General features: G+C 43.6%; 1 protein-coding gene across 1 annotated transcript in view; it reads left to right on the forward strand.

The window, feature by feature from the left end:
- TMEM132A (transmembrane protein 132A) overlaps positions 1-22,237 on the forward strand; it is a 669,669-nt gene that overhangs the window by 253,459 nt on the left and 393,973 nt on the right. Inside the window, exon 4 of the mRNA XM_082267409.1 lies at positions 14,284-14,585. Coding sequence (XP_082123535.1) covers positions 14,284-14,585 — 302 coding nt within the window. The remainder of the gene's footprint in view (positions 1-14,283; positions 14,586-22,237) is intronic.

Consider the following 22,237-nt stretch of genomic DNA (forward strand, 5'->3'; position numbering starts at 1 on the left):
ATGGAAGTGGGGGGCCCACTGGAGTGTGAGGGGATTTTAAAGGATACAGTGTACATGCCATGTCCCAAAGCCTCAACGAGAGGGACAAAGACGGGCACATAATCGCCTTTTGGTACCGTGGGGATAGCCATAACAATAGGTCTAGGGGGATAGTTGGGCTAGCCCTTGCCTCCAAGTGTAACCACTTGGGTTTGTAATCCACATTAAAGATCTTTAACAACTGGACTAGTTGTGCCGCCCTATAGTAGCGCAGAAAATGTGGGACTCCCAACCCCCCTTTCCACTTGGATCTATATAAAGCGGACCGAGCTACCCGACATCCACCTTTATGCCAGATAAATTTAAAGACTAAGGATTGTGGCTGTCGGAAGAAAGTGGAGGACACCGGAATCGGGAGGGATCTGAAGTAATATAAAATATATGGAAGAACCGTCATTTTAATTGCTGCAGTACTTCCCAATTGAGGAATTTTGGTCCACAATTCCATTTTCCAAGTATATGGAAAAGGAAAGGCCAGGACAAAGAATCAAAGGCCTTGTGTAGGTCTAATGACAGCAACATACCCTGTCTCGAGCTCCCCCCATCCCAATTTGACCATAGAACAGTGATCAAATCTACTGCCCGTCGTATCTGGTCCGCTGCTTGTCTTCCCAGGAGAAAACCTACTTGGTCAGTGTGTACATATTGTGTCAGGAAGACATTAAGCCTGTTTGCATAGATTTTAGTGAGAAGTTTTAAATCATTATTGATCAACGATATTGGACGATAATTGTTCGCGTCAGTATGATCCTTACCCGGTTTGGGTATTAAGCATATATTGGCTCTGTTAGAATCTGCATCAAGTGCTGCACCATCCCGGATCGCCCTAAAAAAGTTGAGTAGATGTGGCGCCAACTGTACCGCAAACTTTTTATAATATGCAGCAGAGAAGCCGTCAGAGCCCGGGGGTTTTCAAAGATCTAGCCTGTTTAATAACCTCTAGCACCTCCTCCAAGGAGATCTCCTTCTCCAAGACCTCTCTGTGAGAAGCCGACAGAGAAGGAAGGTCAAGGCCGTCCAAGAAACTATCTATGGTCTCACGTGGGGGGATCTGCTGTGGCACCATACAGGGAATAATAATAATCATGAAACATTTTCATAACTTTCTGCGGGTTCAGGGTTAAGTTACCATTTGATTGCCTAAGCTTAGGGGTACCCATTCACCGAAAGCGAGGTGTCAACTTGCGAGCTTACATAGTGCCCAACTTATCCTTCAACATATAAATTGACACCAGCGACCATCGAAGACGTATAAGAGAATCCGCATTCCTTTTGAGGCGGCATGCTATTTGAATCAAATACCCCCTAATCGTGGCCTTCTGGGGAAGTGTCCTCAGGAATATTCGCAGCAAAATACTCCTTCAGGTGTTGTTCTATATCAAAACATACTGAGGGGTTACTCAAAAGGGATTCAGGGCTTCGGTCCACTTTTCACGAATAAAGTGTCGCATGACGTCCTTGCCACATCTACTATTTTGCTGGCCTGGAAAAGAGGAACCGTAGTTGGGTCTGTCAGAAAGTGGTCAATCCTGGAATAGGTATGATGGACACTAGAAAATAATGTATAATCCTTCCTGGAGGGATTAAGCTCTCGCCAAGCATCAATCAAATTATGATAATGCAGCATTTTGGCCAATTTAGATCCAATTTTAGGATAGTGCCTAGAAGAGGGTGACAATTTCCTAGTTTTATCGAAAATAGAGTCCAAAGCTACATTAGAGTCCCCCCCCAAAAAGAACCATCCCTCTCAACTCGGTTGTCACTGCATGTAGCATAGCTCGGAAAAAGGGAAGTTGTTTCGCATTAGGGGCATAATAAGAGAGCAAGGAGACTGGGGAGCCCTCCAGATGTACCACATATTGCCCCTCCGGGTCACTAATTTTCTTAGGAAAGGTAATTTTTAATAACATTCAATTACATATTAAAGAAAGATTTGAACCTCTGGTCCCAGTTACCAGTGGGGTCATTGGGGATGGGACTTTGTTTGGGTAGGTAACATAGTAAGGTAAGCGTGTGTCATAAAAACAAGTTTATTGCAAAAATACAAACTTACATAAAAAGACAAAATACACATAAGTGCAACTGGTGCAAGGTTGATAACATACAATCATGCATAGATGAATATTAGTACAAACAGATCCACTCATTCAACGTGTTTCGCAAGTTAACAACCTAAACTTTGCTTCATCAGGAACGAGTAGAAAGTTTTTCATCTATTTTGCTTATAAAGAGAAGAAAATACATTAAGTCACATTATTCATATAATTACAACCAGAATTGAGATACACAAGTCAGAATCATCAGCTTACCATACATTGTAGATAGGGTTTTATACATAGCTTTGCATTCAAACGAACTCCGCAAGATGGAATAGCTCCAATGGTACAGCAAGCCCAGATCCTGGCCTTTCCACCCAAGAGGTCCCAGTGTCCCAATCAGGGGTTGGCCATAAACGTGTAGCCCGAACCAGCCACTGTAATGGTTAGATTCCGTGGCGGGAAATGGACCTCACATCAGGTCAATGGCGATCTAATGTAGAGTAATCAAAAACAGAGGGGTCAGCTATTTAATCTGGAGACACATTATGCCTCCAAATGTTGCCAAACAAGTGGACACACGTGAGAGAGCTCTCCCTGTTTTACCCTCCTAATTAGAGATGTACAAAACCTGGCTTTATTCAGAGGCATATACTTAAGTGCTAGGCCGCAAGAGTTCACTTAGCTATATAGGGATTGGAGAACAGGGCCCCATGTGCCTTGACCAAACGTGCCTTATGCTCATGGGTAGCCAAGCTCACAGCCAGAGGGAGGCTCATCCAAGAACATACAAAAATCACCTATTTTCCCCCATTCCTCTCGGGTATGGCTGAGCCACAAAATCTGGAGAGATCGCTCTCATGGTCCACATTGTATGTTGCAGTGGGCTTAGATAAAAAATTGTTGATATCTACCTGGAGATCTGAGCCTTTCTTGTCCACCATTCAGCCATGCGGGTGCACGGGAGGAGCCGCTGCCGGCGTCCTCCACGTGCGCTCCGCTATTTATGGCTGGGCCCACCGGAAGTGATGCTGCACCCGCCTGCGTCACTTCCGGCGCGGGCCCATTACGCAGCCTACCGCCACGACGGAGGATGACCACACCCCCCGCCGCGCGATCAGCTGCATCCGATCAGAAGGACCGGAAGAGGCATAGCGTTCACATAGTGGGCGCCTGTCTCTTGCTTTGCGCCCGAGACTACACATGAGGATAAAGGGCAAGTATGTTCCCAACGGAGTCGGCCATCTTGGAGTCCAAAGTTACAATTATGCAATAAACAACGATTACAATAATAATGCAAATTCTAATTAATTACAATCCATCACTAAAGAAAGAGAAAGAGAAAAATTCATTTGAGGGCAATCACCACAAATCAAACATGCACTAAACATGTTTGTATTGAATATATACCTCACAAAAACACATTGTGTTTACCTGGAGCTATGGACAAAAGGGAAAGGAAATAAATAAATAAATAACCAAAAAACAACAAATAATAAAACTGCATAAATAATGAAGGTGAAAATGGGGGAAGGAAAGGACAAGGGGAAGGGATTGAACAATAAACCATTTATAGAAACGGCTTGAAAGATACGGCCGTATTGAGGCCTGGCCACTTAGTGGCCTGCAGCTTGTAGATCCATTTTGATTCACGTTGTAGTATTCTGTTGTCGAAGTCACCCCCGCGTGGGTTGCGGGGGATGACCTCGAGCACCGAAAAGCTGATAAAGTCAGGATTGAAACTATGATAAGTACCCACATGTTTGCAGATGGGCATAAATATTAGGCCCACCTCCAAATAATATAGGTGATCCTGAATGCATTTGGAAAACCTTCTTTTGGTTTTTCCCACGTAGAATGCTCCACAGAGGCAGGTGGCTAAATATACCACGCTTTCTGTGGAGTAATCTATGCGGAAACGGCATTTGAGCATCCCGCCTCGAGAAAGGGCAACAGTCTTACCTTCTCGAACCCAGGGGCAGAAATCACATCCTCCACATCTAAAGAGACCTCTTTTCTCTCCACCATCCCCCTGCTGTTTGAGTGGTTGATAGTGGCTGTGGACAAGTTTGTCTCTGATCGATCTTTGTCGTCTGAAGGTGATCTGTGGCTGAGGTGCAACATGTTTAGTGATGATTTGATCATCACGAAGAAAGTGACAATTATTGGCAAGGACTTGCCTAATCAAAGAGTGGTGGGCATTATACTTAGTGATTAGCCTTGTTACCCCTTCCGATTTGTGTTTTTTAGGGCCAAAGATAAGTTCGTCTCTCTTTTTCAGATTGGCTCTCGCATTGGCTCTCTTTAATACCTTGTTGCTATATCCTCGAGCCCGAAGGCGAGTACGTAAGGCGTCAGCCTCAGTTTTATAGTCAGCCTCCCTAGTGCAATTCCGCCGCAACCTGATGTATTGGCTATAGGGGATACTTTGCACTAGGGGGCGAGGATGTCCACTATTAAAATGCAGTATAGTAGTGCCTGCGGTGCTCTTACGATACAGAGAGGTATAAATAGAGCCATCCTTATTCAAAAAGATTTTGGTATCCAGGAAGGGTATAGCCTCCTGGCTATACTGCATGGAAAACTTGAGATTAAACCGATTTTTCGCCAGGAATTGCATGAATTCCTGTAAGTCAGCCACAGATCCCGTCCAGACGACCAAGACGTCATCAATATAACGTCTCCACAGGGCAATATGGTGGAGAAACGGGGTCGCCTCTTCATCCGCAAATAAGGACCTTTCCCATCCCCCCAGGTACAGGTTGGCATACGATCGTAAGAGCACTGCAGGCAATACTATACTGCATTTTAATAGTGGACATCCTCGCCCCCTAGTGCAAAGTATCCCCTATAGCCAATACATCAGGTTGCGGCGGAATTGCACTAGGGAGGCTGACTATAAAACTGAGGCTGACGCCTTACGTACTCGCCTGCGGGCTCGAGGATATAGCAACAAGGTATTAAAGAGAGCCTATGCGAGAGCCAATCTGAAAAAGAGAGACAAACTTATCTTTGGCCCTAAAAAACACAAATCGGAAGGGGTAACAAGGCTAATCACTAAGTATAATGCCCACCACTCTTTGATTAGGCAAGTCCTTGCCAATAATTGGCACTTTCTTCGTGATGATCAAATCATCACTAAACATGTTGCACCTCAGCCACAGATCACCTTCAGACGACCAAGATCGATCAGAGACACACTTGTCCACAGCCACTATCAACCACTCAAACAGCAGGGGGATGGTGGAGAGAAAAGAGGTTGTAACGCTCCTGCGTTTTATGTATGATGTGGATTTTCAGCTGCAGAAATATTCCACTTCAGTAGTCATGTAGAGAAACGCCGAGACACCAATCCCAACTCCCAATGACTCATCATGTGTGGATGATCTCAATTCAGCAAGTAAATACACACACTCAATAAGATGTTTCCTAGAGTGACTTATGTATATAGTAACACAGTGATGATAGGCTGAAGAGACAGATTGGGTAGAGATGGTAGATGACAGACACTTGAAAGGAAATGTTCTTGAAAGTAAGATAGTAGCAGATGGGATGCAGATAGGTTTAGCAATCATGTATGGTAGCAGATGACAGAGTAGCAGGTGGACATACAGGAGAGATCAACCCAGTGCAAGAACAGGTGGTAGTAGGCTCAAGAGCTAGCAATCTTAGATAATGCAGATGTAGTAATAGTCCTTAGTATGCAGAGCTAGATAGTGTAAGCTTTAGTATGAAGGTTATAGAGGTTTCCCCTGTGGGGTACTTATCACTAATAGCAATGTAGCAGAGGAGAGGTTCGGCAAGAGCGGATGATCCGGTAGCGGGATACAGGGATCAGCGCAGCGTGGTTCCAACAGCGAGGTATGCTTGCAAGCATGAGAGCTTCAAGACAGGTTAGCATCAAGGCACAAAGCAGTTTGAACGAACACATGTGAGTGAGAGCCGGCGATCTAAATAGCCATCCAGTCCGGCGCTCAGTGATGACAGCATCAGTCTTAAAGGTGTATGCGCACCTTACCAAAAGAGAATGGTGGGGCGCATACACTTATGAAAGAGTAATTAGGGTACCCAAAGGTACCAGAACATTACAGAGGTGTCTTTAGATGTGGAGGATGTGATTTCTGCCCCTGGGTTCGAGAAGGTGGGACTGTTGCCCTTCCTCGAGGGGGGACGCTCAAATGCCGTTTCCGCGTAGATTGCTCCACAGAAGGCGTGGTGTATTTAGCCACCTGCCTCTGTGGAGCATTCTACGTGGGAAAAACCAAAAGAAGGTTTTCCAAACGCATTCAGGATCACCTATATTATTTGGAGGTGGGCCTAATATTTACGCCCATCTGCAAACATGTGGGTACTTATCATAGTTTCAATCCTGACTTTATCAGCTTTTCGGTGCTCGAGGTCATCCCCCGCAACCCACGCGGGGGTGACTTCGACAACAGAATACTACAACGTGAATCAAAATGGATCTACAAGCTGCAGGCCACTAAGTGGCCAGGCCTCAATACGGCCGTATCTTTCAAGCCGTTTCTATAAATGGTTTATTGTTCAATCCCTTCCCCTTGTCCTTTCCTTCCCCTATTTTCGCCTTCATTATTTATGCAGTTTTATTATTTGTTGTTTTTTGGTTATTTATTTATTTATTTCCTTTCCCTTTTGTCCATAGCTCCAGGTAAACACAAAGTGTTTTTGTGAGGTATATATTCAATACAAACATGTTTAGTGCATGTTTGATTTGTGGTGATTGCTCTCAAATGAATTTTTCTCTTTCTCTTTCTTTAGTGATGGATTGTAATTAATTAGATTTTGCATTATTATTGTAATCGTTGTTTATTGCATAATTGTAACTTTGGACTCCAAGATGGCCGACTCCGTTGGGGACATACTTGCCCTTTATCCTCATGTGTAGTCTCGGAGCGCAAAGCAAGAGACAGGCGCCCACTATGTGGACGCTATGCCTCTTCCGGTCCTTCTGACCGGATGCAGCTGATTGCGCGGCGGGGGGTGTGGTCATCCTCCGTCGTGGTGTTAGGCTGCGTAATGCGCCTGCGCTGGAAGTGACGCGGGCGGGTGCAGCGTCACTTCCGGTGGGACCAGCCATAAATAGCGGAGCGCACGTGGAGGATGCCGGCAGCGGCTCCTCCCGTGCACCCGCATGGCTGAATGGTGGACAAGAAAGGCTCAGATCTCCAGGTAGATATCAACAATTTTTTATCTAAGCCCACTGCAACATACAATGTGGACCATGAGAGCGTCTCCAGATTTTGTGGCTCAGCCATACCCGAGAGGAATGGGGGAAAATAGGTGATTTATGTATGTTCTTGGATGAGCCTCCCTCTGGCTGTGAGCTTGGCTACCCATGAGCATAAGGCACGTTTGGTCAAGGCACATGGGGCCCCATTCTCCAATCCCTATATAGCGAAGTGAACTCTTGCGGCCTAGCACTTAAGTATATGCCTCTGAATAAAGCCATGTTTTGTACATCTCTAATTAGAAGGGTAAAACAGGGAGAGCTCTCTCACGTGTGTCCACTTGTTTGGCAACATTTGGAGGCATAATGTGTCTCCAGATTAAATAGCTGACCCCTCTGTTTTTGATTACTCTACATTAGATCGCCATTGACCTGATGTGAGGTCCATTTCCCGCCACGGAATTTAACCATTACAGTGGCTGGTTCGGGCTACACGTTTATGGCCAACCCCTGATTGGGACACTGGGACCTCTTGGGTGGAAAGGCCAGGATCTGGGCTTGCTGTACCATCGGAGCTATTCCATCTTGCGGAGTCCGTTTGAATGCAAAGCTATGTATAAAACCCTATCTACAATGTATGGTAAGCTGATGATTCTGACTTGTGTATCTCAATTCTGGTTGTAATTATATGAATAATGTGACTTATTGTATTTTCTTCTCTTTATAAGCAAAATAGATGAAAAACTTTCTACTCGTTCCTGATGAAGCAACGTTTAGTTTGTTAACTTGCGAAACGCGTTGAATGAGTGGATCTGTTTGTACTAATATTCATCTATGCATGATTGTATGTTATCAACCTTGCACCAGTTGCACTTATGTGTACAGTAAAACCTTGGTTTGAGAGTAACTTGGTTTAAGAGCGCTTTGCAAGACAAGCAAAATTTTCAAATAAATTTTGACTTGATATACAAGCGATGTCTTGATACACAAGTAGCCTCAAGTCACAGCTGAGTATAAAAGAGAAGAGAGGCGCCTCTAAGTGTAGCAATATGGTTACATTTAATGAAGGTACAACATTTAGCAACTCACATGGTTGATGATTGGAACAGGCACATCTAAGGATGCAGGCATCAGGGGTAAAGCTGTCCAGATAGGACCATCCTCCGCACTGTCATCTACGTCATCCTTTCCATGCTGCCCCTCGCTTTCAGATCGCTTTACTGCAGGGTGGTCTTCCTGGTCAGGATTACAGACTAGCAGCCGGCGGTGCCGAAGATGATCTATGTGGACAGCTTTGCCCCGGATGCCGGCATACTTAGATGTGCCTGTTTTATTCATCAATCATGTGAGTTGCTAAATGTTGTGCCTTCATTATATGGAACCATATTGCTACACTTAGAGGCGCCTCTCTTCTCTTTGATACCCTGTAACTCCTGCTGGATTTTGCTTCCAATCCCCTTGTGGAAGCGGCTATTTGTGGATGGACATTTTATGGTTACAAAACCTATCGCAATGCTATAATCTTTTTATATGGACTATAAATTGAAGGACTTATGAATAAATGGTTGTGGAACAAATTTCATGATATGAGTGCTTTGGATTACAAGCATGCTTCCGGAACGAATTATGCTCGCAATCCAAGGTTTTACTGTATTTTGTCTTTTTATGTAAGTTTGTATTTTTGCAATAAACTTGTTTTTATCACACACGCTTACCTTACTATGTTACCTACCCAAACAAAGTCCCATCCCCAATGACCCCACTGGTAACTGGGACCAGAGGTTCAAATCTTTCTTTAATATGCTACTTAAGGGATGTGGGAAGGTTTCAATGGACAGCACTAAATTTTAAATTAAACATTCAATTATATTATGATTTTGTCAAAATTATATACGCTATATTGTTTTTTTCTTTATTTGCTATTTTTTTCCCCCACGAAAGTGGAGTTTCCCTTTAGCATAAAACTTTTAACTTGCCATTTTACGAGTAAAAGCAGTAATAATCCCAAAACCAAAAATGTTACCAATGTTACCAGCTTACCAATAATTTGATGTGGTGGCTGCATTTGTTTGTTAGGCTTTTTCCCCCCTCTGTTTTAACATGGTATTCTGGCCAGTAACACACTTCCTGTACTAGTGTGCCTCGCTCCAGATGAAGGTACACAGGGGACACCTTTGGACAACAGCATTGTTAGTGTGGGGGGAGGGAAGTGTTAGAAATACTAGTAAGATTTAAATACACCAACATATTGAAGCCAAACTCCAGCTAATACTTTGTAATCATTTACAGCAATTGTTTTTTTTTTGTTTTCTTTATTCATTTTGGGGAAAGGTTTTACATAAATAAAAGGTGATCATTGTAAGCACCCCTGCTTTGTGTTAAATTGTTGGCTTCTAACTGATATATTCTGCTGGAGAGCTTGGTTTTTTGAAAAACAAAAGACTTACTGGCTAGATGAAAATGGAAGAAAGAGAGCCTAAAAAATAAAATGAATGCAGCCATCACATCTAAGAAATAAATGCCACTAGAATTATTTTACCAAAATTAATTTAATGTGTCTGATTACCTATATCTGCCTCAAGCATATAATCCCGCCCAATTAGAACATGTTTAACATAAAATACAAGTATATATTTCCCTTTTAATATTGTTAAGTGGGGGGGGGGAGTAATAAGGCTTCCACCATTTTTTCAAACATGTTTGTTAAGGTGGTTGTAAATTTAGAAGGTTTTTTATCTTAATGCATTCTTTGCATCATATCATTTGGGATAGAACCCTGGGAACAAAGAACACGGAGCAAAAATGGGAGTGCTTCAAGAGCATACTAAACAAAGGGATTGGCCAGTGCATTCCAAAGGGAAATAAATTTAAAAAAGCAAAACTAAACCCTGGGTGGCTAAACTCCAACTTAAAAATGCATATTAATACTAAAGAAAAAGCCTTCAAAAAAATACAAGGCTGAGGGGTCATTGGCAGCATTCAAGCATTACAAAGAGTGTAATAAGAAATGTAAAGGCAAAATCAGGGCGGCTAAAATAGAACACAAGAGACATATAGCGTAAGAGAGTAAAAAGAACCCCAAAAAATTATTTAAGTATATAAACAGTAAGAAAGCGAGGCCAGAACACATTGGTCCCATAAAAGACGACGAGGGTAATTTGGCCACAGAGGACAGGGAAAAGGCGGAAGTGTTAAATAATTTCTTCTCTTCAGTCTTTACAAAAGAATCGGGGGGCTACACTAACCCAGCTTGTAATGCTAAACTAAATAATACACCTCAGGAAGTACCGCCATGGCTAACAGAAGATAGACTTAGAACTAAACTAGAGAAACTTAACATAAATAAATCACCGGGACCGAATGGCTTGCACCCGAGGGTTCTTAAAGAGCTCAGCCAGGTAATTGCCAGACCATTATTCTTGATCTTTAAGGATAGTCTACTGACGGGTATGGTGCCAGCTGATTGGGAAAAAGCCAACCTGGTACCAATATTCAAAAAGGCCCAGATCCATCCCGGGTAACTATAGGCTGGTCAGCCTAACATCAGTAGTCTGCAAGATTTTGGAGGGGATGTTAAGAGACTATATACAAGACTTTAGTAATGAAAACGGTATTATTAGTAGTAATTAGCATGGATTCCTGAAAAATCGTTCTTGCCAAACCAATCTATTAACCCTCCTCTTATGTTAGAATTCCGTTACTATCCATGATGTTAGGGTCAGTTTTGACCCATGTTTTAACCACTTTACCTCCGCTTACATGGAGGCTACTGCGGCAAAGTGCCGCGATCCCGTCCAGCGACGTAGACCTACGTCGCTGGACTCCGCCCCTTGTGGGCGGCGCTCGCGCGCCGCCGGAGGCTCGCTCCCGCTGTGTTCATTCACAGCGGGAGTCGGGCCAGCGGAGGAGCAGCGGCGGTTGCCGCTGCTCTGCCCCGATCGTCGGGGATCGAGTCTGGAGATCCGCCCGCTGTATGTAAACACAGCGGGCGGATCTCCATAGTGACAGGGACTGACAGATCGGAGTGTTCAGCATAGCTGGACATCCGATCTGTCCTTCTGTCACACAGTCACCTCCCCCCCCACACGTCAGTAAGCACCAGGCATACATTAACCCCTCCCTCTCCAATAAAATTAACCCCTTCCCTGCCAGTGTCATTTTTACAGTAACAGTGCATATATATAGCACTGATTACTGTAGAAATGTCACTGGTACCCCCAAAAGTGTCAAAAATGTCAGTCAAGGGTCCGATCTGTCCGCCGCAATGTCGCAGTCCCGCAAAAAAAATCGCAGATCACCGCCATTACGCGTTAAAAAAAAACACCAAAAATGACAGAAATCTTTCCCTTAGTTAGTAAACGCAATAACTTTTGCGCAAACCAATCAAAATACGCTTATTGCGATTTTTTTTACTAAACATAGGTAGCAGAAAACAAATTGGGCAAAAATTTAAAAAAAATTTGATTTTTACATTTTTTTGGGGGGGAATTTCATATAAAAAAATGTGAAAAATATTGGTATTTTTTCAAAATAAACGCTCTTTTTTTGTTTATAGCGCAAAAAATAAAAATCGCACAGGTGATCAAATACCACCAAAAGAAAGCTCTGTTTGTGGGAAAAAAAGGACGTAAATTTCGTTTGGGTACGGCGTCGCACGACCGCGCAATTGTCAGTTAAAGTCGCACAGTGCCGAATCGCAAAAAGTGGCCTGGACGGAAGACAGCAAAATCCTCCGGTGGTAAAGTGGTTAAATCAGCCATAAAATACCCTCTGAATAATTATTTATCATCAAATTTGTTTCTTACCTCTTGGTTAGCTTGTTAGGCTTCTTTATCCTTGAAAAGATTGGTTTTAATATTTTTGGTGTGACCCCTAGACCTTTCTTTTGATAGCATACCTCTCATTGTCAAATTGAAAAAATGGTAAAATAAAGTCAGCAACTCTGAAATGAATTTGTCCTATGTTTCTTCACTTTATTTAGAGAAGCAGACAAGCAGGAAAAGAGATAGGCCCCTCCCTAACTACAGCTCACAGGGTTGAGAGGGGATTGGCTGTCACTGTTACTAAGCAGAGAGAGTGTTTATGATTTCAGTTTTGGCACTTATTAGTGTCCTAAAATCCTATATTATAACTGGGTCAGAATTGACCCTAACACCATAAACGTCTTAATTTTCACCACAGTATTTTATAATTTAGTGAAAAGGATTATTTTTCTATTACATTGTTTAAATAGAGGTTCCTGACAAAGTAAAAAAATCTTGATGCAATAAACAAATTTATGTGATACTTATAGACATTCAAAACCTGAAAACGGGTCAGTTTTGACCCTAACACAAGAGGAGGGTTAACCTTCTACGATGAAGTGAGCAGCCACCTAGATAAAGGTAAGCCTGTGGATGTGGTATATCTGGACTTTGCAAAGGCCTTTGACACCGTTCCCCACAAACGCTTACTGTACAAACTAAGGAATGTAGGTATGGACCATAGGGTGAGTACCTGGATAGAGAACTTGCTCCAGGGGAGAGTTCAGAGGGTGGTGATTAATGGGGAGTACTCGGATTGGGCGGGTGTGGAAAGTGGTCCCCCAAGGTTCTGTCCTGGGACCAATCCTGTTTAATTTATAAATGATCTAGAGGAGGGGATATCTAGTACAATCTCAGTATTTGCGGATGATACTAAACTAAGCATGCCAATATCTTCTATACAGGATGTGGAAACCTTACAAGCGGACCTGAACAAAATAATGGGGGCAACTACATGGCAGATGAAGTTTAATGTTGAGAAATGTAAAGTAATGCACTTGGGCGCCAGAAACACGAAAGCAAGCTACTCACTGGGGGGGAAACCTCTGGGTGAATCTAAGATGGAAAAGGACCTGGGGTACTGGTGGACAACAGGCTTGGCAGTGGCATGCAATGCCAAGCCGCTGCAAGCAAAGCCAACAGAATACTGGCGTGTATAAAAAAGGGGATTCACTCCAGAAATAAAGAAATTATTCTACCACTATACAAGACTCTGGTCCGGCCACATCTGGAGTATGCTGACCAGTTCTGGGCACCAGTCCTCAGGAAGGACGTGCTGGAACTGGAGAGAGTCCAGAGAAGAGCAACAAAAATAATTAGGGGAATGGAGGGCATCGACTATGAGGAAAGACTACAAGCACTGAATTTATTCTCCCTGGAGAAGAGACGATTGAGGGGGGATATGATATCAATGTACAAATACTGTACTGGCGACCCTAGCATAAGGAACAAACTTTTCAGAGAAAGGGAATACAATAAACTAGAGGAAAAACGGTTTAACCTTAAACTACAGGTTCTTCACTGTCAGAGCAGTAAGGATGTGGAATTCTCTTCCACAGGCAGTGGTGTCTTTGGGGAGCGTTGATAGTTTCAAAAGACTATTAGATGGGCACCTTAAAGACCACAACATACAGGGGTATACAATGTACGGTTAGCAGCAAACACACACAGACATCATAGGTTGAACTGGATGGACAGATGTCTTTTTTCAACCTCACAAACTATGTAACTATGTGTGCAGCAGCCCCCCTAATACTTACCAAAGATCCATTTAGATCCAGTGATGTTGCAGGAGTGTCTTGGCTGCCCGGAACTCCCCTCCTCTTTGGCTGAGACAGCAGTGCAGTGCCATTGGCTCCTGCTACTGTCAATCAAAATCAGTTAGCCAATGAGGAGAGAAAGGGGGCGGGGCCGCGGCTCTGTGTCTGTATGGACACAGGGAGCTGTGGCTCGGCTGGGGTGCCCCCAAAGCAAGCTGCTCAACAGAGCAGGTAAGTATAACATGTTTTATTTTTAACTAGAAAAAAAAAAGGCTTTAGTATCATTAGTATAGTATACATGTACCCTATAATCAGCAATAAATGATATGATGTAATACATTTTGCTTTACATTTTTTATTTTCCTGTTTGAAATGTTGTACTAAATATGATAAATTATTTATAAATAAAACACTGTTGATTTCCTTTCATTTCAGTGTTCTTTTTCTGTTCGTTACAGACTTCCATTGATGTGTGTATTGTGGAGCTTCGCTTTTCTTCTTCCTGGTTTTCTCTTATGTCCCTCCCTGTAAATGTGACCCTGAAATATTCTGCATCTGAAGAATGCAAATATTATGAAGAAAGATCAGAGATTGCTGGGATGGTTCAACTTGTGGGTATGAATACACCAAAAGTTCAGCGGCTTAGCGTTGGGGACTTTATGACAGTTACTCTACCTGACAAGACTCTGTTACCCGGAGAGGTATTTACAGCATCAATAAGCCTCTGGCAAAACTGGACACAACCTAACTTTAGCCTTAGGTGAGGAGTTGGATTTATTAAAATTTGGATAAAATACTTTTTTTTAGCAGCAATCAGATTGCTAGTTTCATTTTTAAATAAGCAATCTCAAACTTTATTTGTTAATATGAACATCAGTTTTACTTTTGCTCCATCTCTCATTATTTTGCAAACAGAGGGTGACAGCAGCCAACTTGCTGTCATAACAGGGGAAAAATTATGTTCTAATGTATACAGAATAGATGAGATAACAGGAAGGCCAGTAGGTTAATGCTATGCAATGAAAGTTACAGAATGAGGGATGATATGCAAAGATCTGCAGTTTCTTAGCATCAAGTCTTTTTTTTCTCCTCTGTTAAAGAGCTTGAGAAATGTAAAGGGGTTCAGTCATATTCATGCGTGCCCAGTTGTTTTCAAACTTCTTATGACTGTAAAGAATTTTAACAAATAAACTCCCAGACAAGCATCGGTTATCCTTATAAATTTTGACCTTTTGGCTTACACACACTAAACATGGTCCTCTAGACAAAAAGACCATAAATGCTAACAGTCCTGTTTTTCCTGGGACAATCCCGGTTTTCAGACCCATGTCCCGGTCTGTCTGTGTCCCGGTGTTCTCTGGCCAGGCGACCTGTCAGGTTACCGATAGCTGAAGTTTCCGGCTGTGAAAACATGGCCGCGGGATCTCCCCCTGGCTAGCAGGTCACTTCCTTGTGTACAGTGGAGAGGGGAGGAGACTCCGACCTGAGCAGTTAATCAGCTTCTCTCTTCAGTGTACAAGCAAAGCAATTCACTTGTACACTGAAGCCGATTAGCTGCCCGGGTCAGAGGCCCGTCCCCTCTCCACTGTACACAAGGAAGTGACCTGCTAGCCGGAGCCGATTAGCTGCCCGGGTTGGAGGCCCCTCCCCTCTCCACTGTACACAAGGAAGTGACCTGCTAGCCAGGGCCGATTTGCTGCAGGGTCGGAGGCTCCTCCCCTCTCCACTGTACACATGGAAGACACCTGCTAGCCAGAGGGAGATCCCTTGTGGGCACCACAGATTATTTGTATGTGAATCCTCCCTGTCTTCATTGGACACTGCAGGTCTGTACATGTTCCATGCTTGGTTTGGTGTGTAGGAAGGAATTTCTCATGCTACCTGCTTTCTTTTTCTTCAGATGGATGATCACATGTTTAACTTGATGAAATTTTAAATAGTTAAGTGAAAAGTCTCATCCCTGTATAAGTACACAATATCAGTTATCATCCAGCAATTTCATGTAAATAATTGGTTGCTATATCTGTAAGTCACTGAATTGATTCAGCCAGATCTGTGATTATCATAAAAACTGAATTGTTTCTTTATATAGTAAGGCTGGCCATGCATATACACTGAGCTGAGAAAAATGCATAAATTCCCCCATCATTTCTAAGAAGTTTAAAAGAAATATACCAATGGTATATCCCCTGCGCCAAGTGTTATGCAACAGAACCGATGGGGTATTAAAGCAATATTGGAGTTTTTGTTTTGTTTTATTTTACTTTTTATATGACTTCCATCACTCCTGCTTGGCGGTTCTATATCTCATGGCTGCATGTGTCCTGATCCTGCCTGCTGATGATGTTTTCTCACCGCCCTCATGATTCCTCCTTGCCTTCTGAGAGACGGCAAAGCCTCTGTTCATACCCTGTAGCCATCCCATACCTGTTATGCTCACTATTGTCCTGTACTCCCCGAGGTTGGGACTATTCTACCCTCCATGTTTTTACAATCCCTCCGGGACTCCTCCCCTTTGCCTGAACCGTCCATGTGCTGAACTCCTGCTTCACGCATTTTTGAAGGTGTATTGTGTTGTATTAAGCTTATCGATTATCCTTCTTCATTTGTGTTTGTTTTATGTCTCATGAAGAGTTGGGAATGTTTTGTCGACTCAGTCCTCCTGTGCTCCCCGGGGATACCCGTATTACCCATATTACGTTCGCCCTTCACCTGGGCCCCAATTATAGGCCTTGGGTGGTGCAAGATGCCCCATGGCGTGTCATGACTCTGTGTTTCCCCCTTCCTCATTATTGCCCACCCTCTTTCTCCCCCATGGGACGATTGATTCCCTTAGCATCACGGGGAGCACAGTCAAGGATTCCTAGGTATAATGTGAAATGTACAAAACTGTTATTTATGACCTCTACACACCACGGTCAGTTCCGGGACACTGCACTACACCTCCACTTTTCTCTTTTGTTTGATTTGGGTGCTGTGCATATTTCCCCTGTTGTTCACATTGCTGTTCGTTGTGTGCCCCCCCCCCCTTCCGGTTGGCTGTTACACCGCTAGGGTTTCCCCGATTGGACATCCTGCCACCACACTTGCAATGGCTCCCTTCGGCTAGTGAATACTGCTCACGCCGTTTTGACACCTTGCTAGCATGGCGTATTTGGCTCCCACCTGCACGTCTTTTTATGCCTCCTCTCTACTTAGACGCCCCTTACCCTACATGTCCTTTGGTCTCCTATATCTCTTGCTAGTTCATTTGGGCTCATGGCTGGGCTCTCATGTCCACTGTTCACTACCAGTCTACTTTTCTGGTTAGACCTACTCCAACCCGCTATTAGTGGTCACCTCTTCCCTTGTCAACATATCTCACGTTCCAGTTTTATCTACCACTACTCCCACAGGTATCTCTAAACCGCATTACACGGGTCCGGCGGACCTGACCTGGTAGTGGTTTTCTCCGATACCGTACCCCCTTTCCCCCCTCTCTCCCCACACTATATACTTTCCCCTTCCCCTCCTATCCTTACCTCTTTCCCTTCCCTTCCCCCCTACCCCCGTGTTATTTTTTTTTCTCTCGCTCCTCTCTCTTCCCTGAGGCCCCCGGCAGTCGCTCCCATGCACCATACACTCAAATTATATTCTCTCAACGTGAGAGGCTTAAATACCCCCGAAAAACACTTCAAGCTTTTTATCACCCTCTGCAGGCCGAAGGCGGATATTGTTTTTCTACAAGAAACCCATTTTCGAACTGATAGCATTCAGAAACTCCAGACCAAGCAATTCCCCACAGCCTTCCACGTGACTTCTGTTGACTCTAAATCCAAGGGGGTCTCCATTCTATTCCCCAATTATTGCCCTTTTGTGGTTCTGGAGTCCTTGGCTGACAAAGAAGGCAGGTTTCTGTTTCTCAAAGGCACGCTTCATGGCCGACTGCTCGCATTGGCTAACATCTATGCTCCTAACAAGAACCTGGTCCCCTTCTTCCGGAATACACTTTTAAAACTGACGAACTCCTCTTAGGGACAGCTTATCCTGGGGGGGGGATTTCAATGTTGCATTGTCTCCACTCCTAGATACGTCTGAGGGCTCTTCGTCCCTCCAATATGCCACTCTCCACTCCATCAAGACCCTTTTGACGACCCTTCTTCTACACGACTCCTGGCGTACTTTATTTCCTAGTACTAAAGACTTCACCTTTTATTCTTCCCCTCACGGCCGTTATTCCCGCATTGATTACTTCTTTATCCCTCAAGATCTTCTACCGGCTCTCTCTTCAGCTACCATCGACCCAATGTTTCTCTCTGACCATCACCCCATTAGCGTCACCCTTTCACTCCCATCGCATCCGCACACTTCCAGCTCCTGGAGGTTGAACAGCTCTCTCCTTTCGGATGCAGTTCATATCTCTGCCCTCACTGACCGTCTCTCCCACTATTTTGCCAAAAATACCTCTCCCGAGATCAACCATCTTTTCTTATGGGCGGAGCACAAATGTGTGATTCGGAGGGAACTCATGGCTTTGGCGCCCAAACGTAAAAAATCTTGCGAGGCACACATAGAGACACTCACGCGGAAGATTAGCTCTCTGGAGCGTTCCCACAAAAGATCCCTGGCGGCAAGCACCTTAACGGAACTCACTTCCACCCGACAGGAACTTTTGGAGGAATTGGGGAAATCTGTCCGTCGCAAATTCGCCTTCTCCCACCGTTTGTTTTATGAATTCGCTAACAAATCAGGCAAACTACTTGCCAGGGCTTTACAAAGGAAGAGGGCAGCGAACACGATACACACCATCACGGACCCGGCGGGGAAGATGTTCGTTTCCACCCCAGACATAGCCAACCAATTCGTACGCTACTATTCCAAGTTATATAGTTACATATAGTTACATAGTAGGTGAGGTTGAATAAAGACAATAGTCCATCCAGTTCAACCTGTGTAGGTGTGTGTGGCTGTAATCATCTCACATAGCCCTTAATGTCCTGATCCTTGAGATGTAAGTCTAAGAGTCTTTTGAAAGCCACCATACTTCTCGCAGAAACCACCTCTTGTGGTAGAGAAATCCACAATCTTGTAGCCCTAACAGTAAAGAACCGCCCTCGTTGCCTGAGGTTAAAACGCTTCTCTAATCGCATTGTATGTCCTCGAGTCCTCATGCAATCCCTTTGAATGAACAGCTTTTTTTCTAAGCTGAGATCCCCATTAAGATATTTATAAATTGCTATCATGTCCCCCCTCAGACGTCTCTTCTCCAGGGAGAATAAATCGAGCGATTGCAGACGCTCTTCATAGTTAAGGTCCTCCACTCCCCTAATCAGTTTAGTTGCCCTTCTCTGGACTCTCTCCAGCTCCAACACATCCCTCCTGAGGACTGGCGACCAGAACTGGACAGAATACTCCAGATGCGGTCGGACCAGAGTTTTATAAAGTGGAAGGATTATAGTCTTATCTCTGGAATACATCCCTTTTTTTATGCATGCTAATAATCTGCTGGCTTTGGCAGCTGCCGCTTGACATTGCATGCTGTTGCCTAATCTATCATCAACCAAGACTCCCAGATCCTTCTCCATTTTTGATTCCCCCAAGGGTTCCCCTCCTAACATGTATTGTGCTTTTATGTTTTTAGTCCCCAAGTGCAAAACCTTACACTTCTCCACATTAAACCTCATTTGCCATGTCGTTGCCCACTTCGTTATTTTGTCCAGGTCATTCTGTAGGATATCTGCTTCATGCTGTGCAGTTATTGCCCTGGCCAATTTTGTGTCATCTGCAAAAACTGATAACGAACTACTGATCCCGTCCTCAATGCTGTTTATGAATAAATTGAACAAGGTTGGTCCCAGGACTGAGCCCTGGGGCACCCCGCTTACTACCTCAGACCAGTCTGAGTATGCGCTGTTTATTACCACCCTTTGGACACAGCCTTTTAGCCAGTTCCATATCCAAGAGCAAACCCTGCTGTCGATACCTGCAGACCTTATTTTATAAATTAAGCGCTTGTGAGGAACTGTATCAAACGCCTTAGCGAAATCCAAGTACACCACATCCACTGGTCTGCCCCTATCTAGCTCACAGCTCACCTCCTCGTAGAATGTTAAGAGATTGGTTTGACAAGAACGCCCATTTGTAAACCCGTGCTGATTACCGCTGATGATGTTGTTGTCTTTAGCGAACTCTACGATATAGTCCCTTATCATCCCCTCCAGTAGTTTACATACTATTGATGTCAAACTGACAGGCCTATAATTTCCCGGGATATGCCTCTGGCCCTTTTTGAATATCGGAATCACGTTAACTTTCTTCCAATCCCCTGGTACATCTCCTGTCCTAATACTGTCAGCAAAGATCAGGAACAGTGGTCTAGATTTAACTTTACTGAGTTCCTTGAGTACTCTCGGATGTGCGCTATCCGGGCCTGGTGATTTGTTTGTGTTACATTTATCCAGCCTTTCCCTGATTTCACCCTCTGTTAGCCATAGTGGCAAGTCCTGTGTATTACTACTAACCATACAGTCATGGTCAGTGTACCCCTCCTTTTCCTGTGTAAATACTGACGAGAAAAAAGCCTTCAGCACGGTTCCTTTTTCAGTGTCCTCTGTAACCATCCTCCCATCATTGTTAATTATGTATGCAATATGCTCTGCCTTAGTTTTTTTGCTGTTGATATATTTAAAGAATTTCTTTGGGTTTTTTTTACTATCCTCCGCTATTTGTCTCTCAAAGTTGATTTTAGCCATCTTGATTTCTTGTTTACTTTTCTTATTTGCCTCCTTGTATTGCTCGAAAGCCGATACTGTGCCCTCTGATTTATATTTCTTGAAGGCCAATTTTTTTCCCCTAATAAGTTTTTTGACGCTACGGTTTAGCCAGCCAGGTTTGGCTTTGTCTCTTCTAAATTTATTTCCCATAGGAATGCACTGCAAGATGCATTTGCTTAATATCTTCCTAAAGCATTCCCATTTATCTTCTGTGGTCAGTGATCCCAGGGTTTGGTCCCAGTTTACCCTTTCCATCAAGGAGTATAATTTTGGAAAGTTTGCCCTTCTGAAATTTAGGGTTCTTATGTTCCCCACTTGCCTTGTTATATTGTTATTTATACTAAATGTGATCATCCTGTGATCGCTAGAGCCCAGGTTGTCCTGGACTCCTACCTGCAAGATTATGTCTGGGTCATTAGTGATCAATAGATCCAGGACTGCGTTTTCTCTGGTAGGGGAATCCACCAACTGTGACATGTAATTATCCAGTAAGGTTTCCGTGAATAGACGGGCCTTCTGTGAGTGTGTAATCCCCTCATCCCAGTCAATGTCGGGATAATTGAAGTCCCCCAATATGATGACTGATCCCAATTTTGCCACTTTACCCATTAGTGCTAAAAATTCCAGCTCTACCTCCTCCCCTTGGTTAGGTGGCCTATAGCAAACCCCCACAATTACTTTAGAAGTTAAATACCCCAGCTATATGAAAGCTTAGAACTGGTTTGCCAACATCCCTGTAAACTGAACAAGCAGAATGGGGGGTCCCCCTAGGGTGTGGGACTTTACCGGCAAACACACTTCCACAAGTAGATAAAAATAAATCGTTTTATTAAACAAGGTTTAAAATTGATCTTACATAGATCGAACGGGTATAAAGGTCACATAGATTGTACAGATAGTGTAGATGGGTATAATTAACAAAAAAGAAATGAGGAGACTTGTATTGCATATACTCAAAGGTACATATTAGCTTCTTGAAGGAAATCCTCCCACCCGACGCGTTTCAGGCACGCAGGCCTTTCTTCAGGGGTCTGAAGTGGGGAGATTTGTGATTTCCTACATGACATGATAAGTATTGTTTAGATTAGTTGCATAAACATATTATCCAATACAGTATAAGTATACAGTATAAGTAAATTATCAGATATACATTGTATATATTGCACGTATAGGTAAAGCTTGGATTCTTAAAAATTCATACCTGTAAGCTACTGAAGAAGTGACAAGAGAGTCACGGCTGTTAAATGAAAGGAAAGAAAAGAGTTCCGCTGTGCAGGATACCGACGTGGGCGCCAACTGGGTCCCTGAGGCTGTAGGTCCTCCCGTATGTGGCCCCAGCGAGGATGCCTAGGTTGGGGTCACACTGGCGTCTGTGTAAATGTATATGCAAAGGAATGGTTCGCATTGTGTTCTCTGCGTAGGTAGTATATTTTTGAATAAGAAAAAAAGGGGAAGGGGAGATACCTTCTGGTAATTGTCTCAGCACCTATGCTTAAAGGGGTTGTGGAGTATCTGTTCCACTGAGAGTCGAAAGGTAGAGGAAGTTTTATTTGTTTCTGGAAAATAAAAATAAAAATAAAAATTGTACCTATTTTCAATGGGGTGTTTTGGTTGGATTGTGTCAAAAGGTTAGTAGTAACCATGTATGTGTTGTACTCAT

This window comes from Pelophylax lessonae (assembly GCF_965119305.1).
Source record: "Pelophylax lessonae genome assembly, chromosome: 9".
Lineage (NCBI taxonomy): Eukaryota > Metazoa > Chordata > Amphibia > Anura > Ranidae > Pelophylax > Pelophylax lessonae.